Genomic DNA, 12,207 nt, shown 5'->3' on the forward strand with positions numbered 1-12,207 from the left:
CCACCACTGTTCCTAAAGCTGAGAGAGAGTGACTGGCCTAGCTTCATGCCTAACTCTGGATCAGAACTCATAGCAAGTTTCTATCTTGATGCCTTAATTACGATACCAAACTGGCTGTTTTCCTAGATTATCACCCTAGATCAAGGGTCTGCAACCTTAAACACTCAAAGAGCCATTTGTACCTGTTTCCCACAGAAAAGAAAACATTGGGAGCCAATAATTTAACAACCAGTATGACTGGGTGGGCGTGGCCAATTCGACATCACTCACTCCCACTCAGTCACCCCCTGCACTGGAATATGGAGCAAGTCTCTACCCCCTGCCATCACCCTTACCTTCTCAGGCCAGGCGAGGAGTAATGGGGAGGGGGGGCCAGGCAGTGGTGGGATCAGCCGACAGGGAGCCGCAGTAGAGGGCCCAAAGAGCCATATGTGGCTCCAGAACCACAGGTTGCAGACCCTTGCCCTAGATAATGATTTAAAATGTGTATCAGCCCAATAATAATATTTGATCAAATATTAATATTCTGGTAGTAAAAGCACTATCAACTTCATGCGAAGGTATAATAACTCTTTTTTACAGCTGTGATTTGCAAGTCACTTCTGTTTGCCAATTTTTTAAAATTACCATATTTTTTGCACTCTAACACGCTCCAGATCATAAGACGCACCTAGCTTTTGGGGAGAAAAAAAAAAAAAAATCTGCTTCTGCCTCTCAGAAATTTGCCTCCTTGCAGCAAACAGCCTGGTCAGCTTCAGCACAGCCTGATTTTGCATGAACAGTTGATTGGCAGTTGGATCTGCCTCCTGGAATACTGCCGGTCAGCTTGTCCAGACTGCGGGGATCTCCGCCACTCATTGCTGCCATCGCTGCCCATCACTACAACTGCCTATAGATGCCTCCACCACCTCATTTTCAGCCTCTGTGCATCCCATTTTTGGCCTCCACGCGCCCCATTTTCAGCCTGTTCCAGGTAGTGGGCATTGCTGCCACCACCTATCATTGGTGGGTAGGCGGGGCTTTGGCAACATTCGCACAGACATTTCCACCCACTTTCGGGGGGGGGAGTGCATCTTATAGTGTGAAAAATACAGTAATGTGTGCATTTAATATTGGAATACTCTTCATATGTATCTATGTATGAAATGGTTTAAGTGTTGTGCTCCCCCCCCAGTCTTGTGAAAACTTGATTTTGAAACTTCCAATATATACTTGTGGAATTTTTTTCATACTGTTCATTCAAAATGCCAGGTACAAAAGCTAAATACAAATAATCCAGAGATCCAGGCTGTAATTACATACTTTGGGAGACCCAATTAAATCTGTTTTTTTTTCTTAACTAATATTCTCTAAGAGAAAAAATATTACACAAAAAACATTTCTCCTTTTTATCTTTTTTAAATCTGCAGACAATGAAATGTGTATCACAGAAAGAGGGCTGTTGAAAGACAGTATCATTCAGAAACATATGTACGAATTAGAGTTCCCACTACTTTCTCTGGTCAAGCGGAAGGATGAAACAGTACTTGCCTATACGAGCCAGGCTTCCTACATTTGTAGATACCATCTTACTGGAAAAGTATGTCCTCCTTGCACAAATAAACTTTAATTATGGCTCAAATTAAGCAAAATATAAATTTATGCAAATGTATGCAATTCCTTTAATTTTTTTTCTTAGAAATTGCACTTCTGGATTTCATAGTCCAAACCAGAACTGTAGAACAAAAGGGAGAAAGTTTAAATCTATCTTCTCCAATTTCCCGATAAAAATTATATCCCCACTCTCCCCATAACAGGTATTTCCTGTTAGGATGTAAAATAGCATATTTAAAGGAAAGTGGTTTTGGGGAAACAATTATTCAAACATCTCTTGATCCCAGGCATGCCTATGCATAAGTTGAGATGGTTGATTAAATACAAAAGTTCAAAGAGATAAAAAAAAATGATAACACACTTAATAAGTCATTTAATTTGGCCCCTGGGCTGTTTATTTTCTGAAAAGAATTAAATTTATTCAATACACTGTATTTATTTACAATATTATTAAAAATCTCATTTTACTCCAGATTGAATTTTTAGATCTTAAAATGCTGCTGTATAGATTAGCCTTTATTTCATTTCCCAACTTTGTCCTTTAAAAATGGACAGATTCTGGGAATGTTTGTTTTGTGCAGCGAGAAACTGCTATGCTTGTAGAAGGCATTTAAGGAGAAAAGGTCTCTTTGAATTTAAGGCAGCTCATCAGACTAGGATTACTGCCACTGCTTTATGTAGCTCAGAGCTGTATGTGAAATAAAAGGCTGAATAAAAACTGAGAGAAATATCAAACGAGATAGAATTGAACAAGAATTGAATTAGTATCAGGCCAGAAAAGCTGGGACTGCGAGGAACTAAAGAATATTTCTGTGGATGGAATTTCAAGTGAGATATGAAAAAAGAAAGAGAAACTTCCTAACAGGACAATTAACCAGGGGAACAGCTTGCCTTCAGAAATCATGGGCACTCCATCACTGGAGGTTTTTAAGAAAAGACTAGGCAGTCACTTATCTGAAATACTATAGGTTCTCCTACTTGAGCAGGGGGCTGGACTAGAAGACCTCCAAGGTCCCTTCCAACTCTATTCTAGGTTTATCGAAGGAGAATGGGAGCATTATATCAATGGACATTATCAACAGAGAAACTAACAGCACTCTACATAATGTGATAACCTGGTACTTACAGGAGGCAAAATAATATCCAATCTGCTATGTGTTTGGTTATACTGTATTCGTTTTCTTAATTTGACAAGAGCTACCTTTGATATTCCTTAATTTGACAGGAGCTACCCTCAATATTCCTGTGATACCTTCAATATTCCAGTTATATGGTATTGCTGTTTTGCTTTACAGGTGACATCAAAAGATCAACCAATCATGTCAGAGAAGAAGATACCAAGCAAACAGTTTGGACAAGCATTCCTGTGTTTGTCACCTCATGATAAATGGCTAGCTTCAGCTGCAGAGAGTGGGCTATTATTTATCCATAATGCCTTAACTCTGGTAATTGTCAGAATTTAGTTTTGATTTGATCTTTGTTCCTCTGAGTCATCAAAAGAATTTCTTTGGTGTTTAAGGTACATATTTACAAACAGTAAATATGTACCTTAAATACTTGCACACTGATGGTTTCAATTTACCTGTTCTACTGGGACTGAAACATGCAACTGAACTACTATAGAAATTAGGAGTTGGCAGAAGGATTGATTCTGCCTGAGAGCTCGCCAAATTGGAATGTCTTCCCACTAAAGATATACTTGCTGCCTTTTCAGTACCAGGCAAAGACATCTTTACTCTCAAATGCCTTTTATGGACTGCTGCTGCTCCAGTACTTAAACTTTTTGATTATTATTTTCATTGCTTATTTTGTATATTTTATACAGTGCTTTAGTGTATGGTTTTATCAGTTATTTTAATCAGTTGTTTGAAAGAATAATTTCAAAATTTCTTAATAGGAAGTGTTTCCTTTGTACAGGATAGGATCAAAAGATTAAGAGTTTTATATAGTTCAAAGTTCATTTATCACTAACTTATCTGTGTCTCTCAGTAGTGATCTTTATCTGTAAACCATGGGATTTTCTTTTTTTGAAATCTGACCATATTTGATATTTATTTGTTAGAATTAGTAAATAAATGTAAACATAGTTGAAATATATTTCACAACTACAACATTTGCCAATGCTTCAACTCAGGCCAATGCTACCAAAGCATTTTTAGTCTTTCCACATAATTAAACTATATGCAACCTGCAAAAGTTTTCATTACCTCTTTCCAGTCTTTCCTCACAATAAATTCCTTAGCAAGTAGATAAAACATTTTTTTTTCTTAAATATCTTTCTTTAAGGATATTCTGACTTGTGAATACAGCCATTCATATAATGGACGAGGAATTACATCATTGGCATTCTCATTGGATAGCCAAAATATACTTGTCACCGGAACCCAGGATGGAGCTCTTGTTTGTCTAAAATGGAAGTATGTACATATTGACAAATAAAAGGATGATATAAAATATTCAGATTTTCAGCAGACTGCTGCTTTTTAAAAACATGGCTATTTGCTTTTATATATTTTGATTTGCATTAAACTATCTGATAGAATTATTTAGCCCCCAACCCATTTAAGAGATTTTTTAATTTGATTAAAACCAAATACTATCTTACTATTTTCTGTAGAAATAACTATGCATTTATTCAAAATACATCAGGTATATACTAAAACATTTAGGGGAAAACTGTCCCTCTCTACTTCTGTTTTGCATCTACTCTGCAAAGTAGGGCTGTAATTCTACAATTATTGATGAAATTGTTTAGAAATGATTTGTGAATAAACCAGAAAAATTGTACATTTGTATTCAAGGGAAGTCATCTACCCTGAGAATAAGATATTCTATGTTACCTGAAATTCTTGTGAAGGTATATAGATACAGGATGAAGTTCTTCAGGCAAGGAAGGAAGTTTAAATCACTTTTATGATAATTTTATTTTAATTTTTATGATAATAACAGTATATTCAGTGCTTGCTGAAGACTGCAAGCTTTAAATATTACAATAAAAATCTGCAGTAAACCTGTTGAACATTGGAAAATTTGCCAAACTGGGGAATCTGTTATATTCTTGTCCCCCACTAATAAATGTAGTTCTTTTTAAGGATGCATAAGATTATTTTATAAATTATACTTGATCCATCTGTTAAGGATTGCTTAACGATCTTAGCCATATTTTCTTTTTTGACTTTTTTTTCTTTAATTCTTCTAGGAAAATTGGGGAACGCAAAATGAAGGATGCAGTTGACTTTGGGACGCAACTTCTTTTCAAACTTAATGATTATATTTTCAGCGAAAACTCATTTATAAAAATTATGGAAGAATGGGCAATAGCATCAAAACCCACATATAGCATATCATTTGAGACTAGTTCTTCACAGGTCTTACACTATTTAAATATATAGCAAATATAAGCAATAGAATAAATATTGAGAAGATAAAAATGGGAGATAGAATTAGGTTAATTATTTGCTATTAAATCTTTGTGGTTGAAAGTTATTTTTCTTTTTCATTTCATTGATAATATAACTAGCCTTGTAGACCAGTGATGTGTGGTCATTCACAGGGAATCTTAAAAATCAAGATGCCTGTCCTTACACCATCAAAAACCTCACTACTTTTAAAAAAATGGGATCATGGTGGTTTCTGAACTTGGTTATTTTCTTGCACATGTTTCATTATTGGGCTGGATAACATAATCAGGGCACCCCCACCCCCACTCCAATGATGTTACCTAGCCTGGTAATATCAACATCTGAAGAAAACAATCAAATTCAGAGAACGTCAAAATTCAACAATTTAACTCTGAGCTTCGAAAATTGTCTTCTATTGACCTTAAAAAAAAAGAAAGCTTCAATTGTTCAGCCATGGACAATTTAGTGACTTTAACCCTCATCTGTGAATACTTCTGCTATAAGGGGTATAGGAAAATGTATAGATAAGTGGTTAATATTTATCTTTTTAGAATATGAAAGGAAACAACTGATAAATTCATTTTCAACTCGTTCAGAAGCCCTGTATTGGATGATCTTTATACTTATTTAGCGCCAAATATGGAAGGAAGGAGGATTTTTGTAACATAATGTTTATTGAATAGAAGCAGAGAATCCAGGCTTTTGTTTCCCAGCAAAATGGAGATATAGAAAGAAGGTCACACAGGCTATCTACAAAGCCTGCCATCTATTTCCTTTTCAGATCCAAGAAGATATGCAAAAGTGTGTGTCTCTGCATCTAGGATTTTCAAAAAGGTGGAAAGGAAAGGGAGGAAAATACTTCACTATACATACATGCACACACATTTGCTTTCTAAATATGAACACCAGTACTGTTTTAATGCCTTTTGGTAGATATAATACTTGATATAATACACAATCCCTTTTCAAGTAATAGAATATAATGAATGGCAAAAATGTATAAAATCAGGCAAACCGTTAATTTGAAAGCATGCTTAATTCTGTAATAATTGTTCAGTAAAATAATTCATTTAGATTAATTTAATTTCTACTTCCCACCCTGAAATTAAGTATATAGCAAGAATCTGATACTATAGTTGAAATATAGATTATATATCTATCTATTCAACTAAAGACAGAATACATTATGTTATTTAACTATATTGTAAATGAGCTTTTTTCATCCAAGTTACATAGAAAAGTAAGCATTGACGTGACCGATGAAGATGAATACTATTTACTTACACAAGCAAAATCTGAGGAGATTTCATGGGTAGATCAGAAAGCAGAGAAGGTACTTTTATAATATAATATAATACTGAAGTATTGCAGTAAGTTCTAAAATGGACAGATGGCTGTTTGTCTCTTTGTTTATTGTGACTTGATTAAAGTTGATGAAATTAACTATGAATAAAACCAAGGAATGTAGGACACATGCTCAGTTCTACCTAAGCAATACATTTGTTTACTATAGGATGCCATGATTGGTTTAGCCATGGTATGTTGAAAAAGTCAGAATTAAGAAAAAGCAGAGCGTAGGAATATTCTATAATCCCCAATGTAGTCCCTTTCCATATAGGTAGTCCTCAACTTACAACCACAGTTCAGCCCAAAATGTTTGTTGCTAAGCAAGACAGTTATTAGGTGAATTTTACCCTACTGTATGACCTTTCTTGCCACAGTTGTTATATCACTGCAGCTTAACAGTAACTATAACAGTAATTATAACAATATCATTAAGCTAGTAACACAGTTATTAAGTGAATCTATCTTCCCATTGACTTTGCTTGTCAGAAGGTTGCAAAAGATGATCACATGACCCCAGAACACTGCTATCCATCATAAATTTGCCAGCATCTAAATTTTGACCACATGATCATGGGGATGCTGCAATGGTTGCAAGTATGAAAAATTATATTTTTCAGTGCTGTTGTAACTTTGAATGGTCACTAAATAAATTATTGTAAGTCGAGGTCTACCTGAGATATAGACATTTTAGAAGAACTAGGAAAATGAAGCAGACAGTGGATCTTAGTTCATTGCTAATTCCTTCCCTAAGAATGCATGGTTGGATGAGATACTGGATGTGTAAACTAGATCTTTGTCTGAGTAAGTAGTTCAGTTATTCCTTTGAATTTTTTCAGTCCAAACTAGAAATAGCACAGAATTCTACATGAAATATGGAGATTTAATTAAAGCTTGAACTTTTATGGATTAATGGATTAGAAGTGACTTGATCTGCTATTTTTCTCAGATTTTGTATTACTTAATCTTAATATGGGAAAAAGAGCTAGCAGGGGATAGTGGTTGGATTTGTTTTTCAACTTTACAAAATATAGTTTTCACATTTTAATGCTGGTCTACCTTGTTTTGCTTTGTATGTCAAAAAATTGCACAGTTTCCATTCAACTGTCCCTTGTGACATTTCAGGCAATCAAGGATGAAACTGACCATTTTGCTGAAAAGAAAAAAGAACTAAAAAACGGAATTAAAGTGCTTCGCAAAAAGGTACGCATTAATAAATCACCAGCCTGCTTCCAGAAGTGCTGTAAGGATATTACTTTTATATCTTTCATGCTTACTTTCATAAGATGGTTTATTTGACTGTGGCTTTTATACAGTCTTAAAATCCTTTGTTTTCACGTTGCCATATAGCTGTAACTTGCTTATGAGGGATCTTTGGTGCAGTTTAAGCTTGCTTGTTTTCTCGCAGATGTTTCAGTACCAAACTAGTTAATATCATCAGTGGTAATAACTTGCTTAGGATTCATGTAATAGGATTCCACAAGGATGTAGGTTGAATGTAAATAGCCAAATTATTTACCTGAAAAGATAATAGGGATCTTTTCTATGCCTCTTGAAATCTTTCATGTTTAGTTGGCAAACATCTGTACCACTGCAACTGTATATGAAGGACAACTGTTGAGAGCAGACTAGCAACAACTAATTACTCAGTTCACTCTGTTGGAGATGCTTTACTTTGAATTCCTGTACTGAGCAGTGTTTTGGACTCAGTGGCCTAAACCACACAATTTTATAATATTATAATTCTAAAAATGTAATATTTAGAAAAGTGTTCTAACTAAACATTGTCATTTTTATGTGATACTTAATGTAAGATAGTAAAACAGCACACTAACCATATCTACCATAATAACTATATCAAAAATTCACTTGCACCTAGTAATATTTGCAGAGAAAACAGCCCTTCTAATCACCATACAATCAAATATGATGATCTGGTGCCTTTTTTCAGGAAAACAAATCATTTGATATCTTTTAAAATTGCAAAATGTCATGAGATTTTTCTATGATCAGGTGCTTATTTTCAGATGTACATTTAATTTCCTACTTATTGGGAATTAGATAATAATTTGCAAAAGAACTATTATAGTCCTTCAAAGTGAATCAAGATAGTTATTTTGAGGCTATTGAAAATGATTAGTTTGTAAATCCACCTGCTGTTGTGTGAAATAACTGCTTATTGTTTAGATTGGTTCTGTGAATCTAAACTTGTAATCTTCATGCTAGAGTCCCTTGTTCTTGGCAATGATTACGCTAGTTTTAATTCACAGTGCAAATTATTTCTTTGTATTTATACTATCAAATGATTATCATATATATTTATGGATTCAGAATTTCCATTACTTTCCTGATATGAAATGGACCTGTATTATTCTTGTGTTTAAAGATGTGCTTAGTGTAATTGCTGAAAGGTTGTACTGGCAGGGATAATGATATGGGATAACGATATACATTATGGGATAACAATAGTCTTTCAACTTTTGGAGACTCCTTGTCTCTTCTTGATGATGTCCAGTGGTGTTGCATTTCCACTCACATCAAACGTTGCATGACTAGTTGTTGTTGTTGTTGTTATTATTATTATTATTATTATTAAAACTTACATGCTTGTAAGTTATACTTCAAACATACAGTATATCAGGATAGTCATAAATTCTCCATATACATACTTTCCTCACTATTAATTTCTATATCATTACAAAAATAGATTCAAGAAATGATGCTTGAAAATTCAGTTGCACCTAAAATTGAGAAACTGGACCAACAGGAATTCAATCTGGATGTAGAAGAACAAGAGAAACAGCAAATACACAGTGCTTCAGAAGTGGAAAGGGTATGGTGAACTTGTTGGTATTCAATTTACTTTTATTTGTCCTGAACAAAAAAAAAATCCTTTGTATAGAGAATAAGAGGAATTCTAGAATGCTGATAGTCAACCAGAATTATACAGTATATATTATTCATTAGAGCTAGATTTACATATTTATAAAGATCAAATAACTTCACCATTCAAATAAATAAACAAATCAGAAGTTGGAATGGGGTTATCCTAAGGAACTTACTTATTTCTGCCTTCATTTTTATATTTTCATCTACAGCTGTAGAACCTAAGAAAGGAAAGTTGTCCTTACAAGTCAAAATTATACAATTTTTGCTTCATTGCACAAGTAACACTTAAAGATTTACACATCTAAGTGTCACTGACATTAATGAATAGAGCTTTTCTTTATTTTATTTACAGAGTTTCCAAATTGATGTTTAGTCTATCAACATAATCCAAGCGACAAATGTTTAAATCTGTGGGTGCTTTCTAAGATTTTTGTGATACATAATATTTTGATTAATATTATATATTGCATGACTTACATGAGTGCAGGTTTAACATGAGTGACATATAAACCAAATGGATTTTGGATCCTCATTTGTTTTCTGTTTTATGATAAAGGTGAGGAAGGATATAGAGATGGAAAATCTGGCCAATTGCTATTTACGTGATATAATCAAAAAAGAGTGTTGGGATACCATGTTGGTTAAAGGACGTTCAATTAAGGTATTTTTTTTTCCTTTCTCACTTGTATTCTACTGTAACTAAAAGTCAAGCAATGCTTAATTAAATGTAGGAAACACTGCAGGTAGTCCTTGGTTTAGCAGTGCTAAATAAGGGGACTTTCTGCTGTTCCTCAACCTTTGCGGAGCCCCATGGTCATGTGATCATAATTTGTGTACTTAGCAATGGACTTACAATTACAATTGCAGCATCTCACAGCCATGTGATCACTATTGGCAATCCAAACAGCAAAGTGAATGGAAAGTCAGCAAATGGTGATCACATGACATTGCATCTAATGATCATGCAAGATTTGCCTAATGATCGCAATGGAACTACTGGAATTGTTATTGTAAATCATCATATTCACGTGATGATGTACTTTATAACTGATGGAATGTTTAGTCCCAAATACTGTTGTTAACCAATCACCTATAATACATCCAAAACTACTACCCAATTATGAACAGCATCATGAAAGTAATTCAAATGGGAGAACATCCTACTGTTTAGTAGAAGATGGCTTTAAAAAGAAAAGAATCATGATGTTAATAGTACAATAATACTCCTCTAAAAGTACAACATGAAGCATTTATAATTTAGAACTTTATTAAACATTGTATTTGGAAACAGCATGAATTATACTTGCAATTTTTTTTCTTTCCAAAGACCTTCCATTCTTCTTGTGAGGTTCAGAATTATCCAATGAAAGAACGGAGTCCAGAAGAAAAGCAAATGTTGGAAAGAGTTTTGTATTTAAAGAAGATTGAATCAATAGATATGAAGGTAGAATCTTCTTTTTTCCCTAAGAATGAAAAATAATTTTCATCGCCATGTTTACATTGTCTGATCATTCTTATATTCCAGTATTTCTCTTAACTATTCCCATGCTGAAATGGTTCAGGTAGGTTATTCATTCTAGAGCCTAGTTCATAAAACTTTCCATAGCTTTTAACTCATGTTCACTCATTATTCACACAACAGAAAACAGCCTCAAAAGATAAATATATAAGTTAAATATATATTACACATAAAAATCCATGATATAATGGTAAAAAATCATATAAACTAAAAACAAACAACGTAGTATGTATGGATTCTAGGACATGTAGAATCCCAGTGAAAAGACGTAGGCCTCCCTGCTTCCGTGAATATTAAATTAATGCTGCATAAAATGAAAGATATAAGATTTGATAGCTGAAATGCCATAAGATTTAAAAGAACAAGAAGGTTAGTAATCTTTCACATAACGTTTTTATTCCATATCCTTTTCTGTTGCTGCTCTTATTGGTTCTCTCTGACAGTTTGCCTGAGCTTGCTGCTATCCTATTTACTAAACTTACAGTATTGCATTGTTTTGGCTTCTGGGTCTTGAAATACGACTTCTATTTCAGAGAAATGTTTTCTACAAAATTTACTATTGTTTATAGTATTAATAATGATTCTGCAATATATATATTTACCCAGCTTCGAAAGAAGATTGTGGAATTTGATACCGAACCTTCAGCCCTTAAAGAGGAAGCGGAGAAGACAGAAGAAGAAGAAGAAAAAATAGATGCTCTGGTTGGGAGTCTGAGTTCAATGTATGGTGGGAACACATCTCTTTTATATAACCAGCTGGAACTGCACACTAGAGAGGAGAAAATAAGTCAAATTATATTGCTAAGGGTAAGTTTGTCATATCTGTTTATTTCTTCCACCATTCATAAGCAGGATTGCTCTTGTGAAGTATTCTATATCTTATAGCAAGCATAATTGAGCAACTCCAGGTTATTGGTTTTACGCAAACCATAGTTAGATGTTTTGGAATTCATGTGATGCTAGGTTTGGATGTCCATGTCATGTTTCAGGAGAGAAAGTTTTAGCAATGAAACCAATGTAGAATCTTTAGAAACCAGTGGTCAGAACTGCAAGCCGTTTTAAACTATTTGAGGTCACTTAAGAAACTCAATTATTTCACATGCAATATTACTATATGCTATTTGCTTGTATTACTGCCATGATATCATTGATATTTCAGGACATCATCTATAATATGAAAAGTTCTTTCAATAAGGAGTTTGATTCAGTTGCACGAATGAAAGAGCTGGAAATTGCACGTGTGAAAGAGAAGAACATAAGAATATCACAGATCTTGAACCAGCTTGATATTAAAGAAGAAATCTGGGTGCCAACTCTTATGGATAATGAGAAACCAGAGCGAGCACTGGTGGTTCAAGAATCAGAGGTCAGGTTTTTGAGATTCCCAATGCTTCTCACTTGATATACAGAATAAATGTATACAGCAGTGTTAAATGTCTATGGAGATTCTCAGTCATCCAA

General features: G+C 34.0%; 1 protein-coding gene across 1 annotated transcript in view; it reads left to right on the forward strand.

Moving 5' to 3' along the window:
- CFAP43 (cilia and flagella associated protein 43) overlaps positions 1 to 12,207 on the forward strand; it is a 66,145-nt gene that overhangs the window by 33,009 nt on the left and 20,929 nt on the right. Inside the window, exons 15-25 of the mRNA XM_087932779.1 lie at positions 1,410 to 1,579; positions 2,889 to 3,038; positions 3,880 to 4,010; positions 4,793 to 4,961; positions 6,223 to 6,327; positions 7,464 to 7,541; positions 9,046 to 9,171; positions 9,784 to 9,888; positions 10,555 to 10,671; positions 11,353 to 11,553; positions 11,906 to 12,112. Coding sequence (XP_087788905.1) covers positions 1,410 to 1,579; positions 2,889 to 3,038; positions 3,880 to 4,010; positions 4,793 to 4,961; positions 6,223 to 6,327; positions 7,464 to 7,541; positions 9,046 to 9,171; positions 9,784 to 9,888; positions 10,555 to 10,671; positions 11,353 to 11,553; positions 11,906 to 12,112 — 1,559 coding nt within the window. The remainder of the gene's footprint in view (positions 1 to 1,409; positions 1,580 to 2,888; positions 3,039 to 3,879; positions 4,011 to 4,792; positions 4,962 to 6,222; positions 6,328 to 7,463; positions 7,542 to 9,045; positions 9,172 to 9,783; positions 9,889 to 10,554; positions 10,672 to 11,352; positions 11,554 to 11,905; positions 12,113 to 12,207) is intronic.

Source organism: Pseudonaja textilis, chromosome 4 (genome assembly GCF_049901715.1).
Source record: "Pseudonaja textilis isolate UNSWEBS1 chromosome 4, rPseTex1.2, whole genome shotgun sequence".
Classification (NCBI taxonomy): domain Eukaryota; kingdom Metazoa; phylum Chordata; class Lepidosauria; order Squamata; family Elapidae; genus Pseudonaja; species Pseudonaja textilis.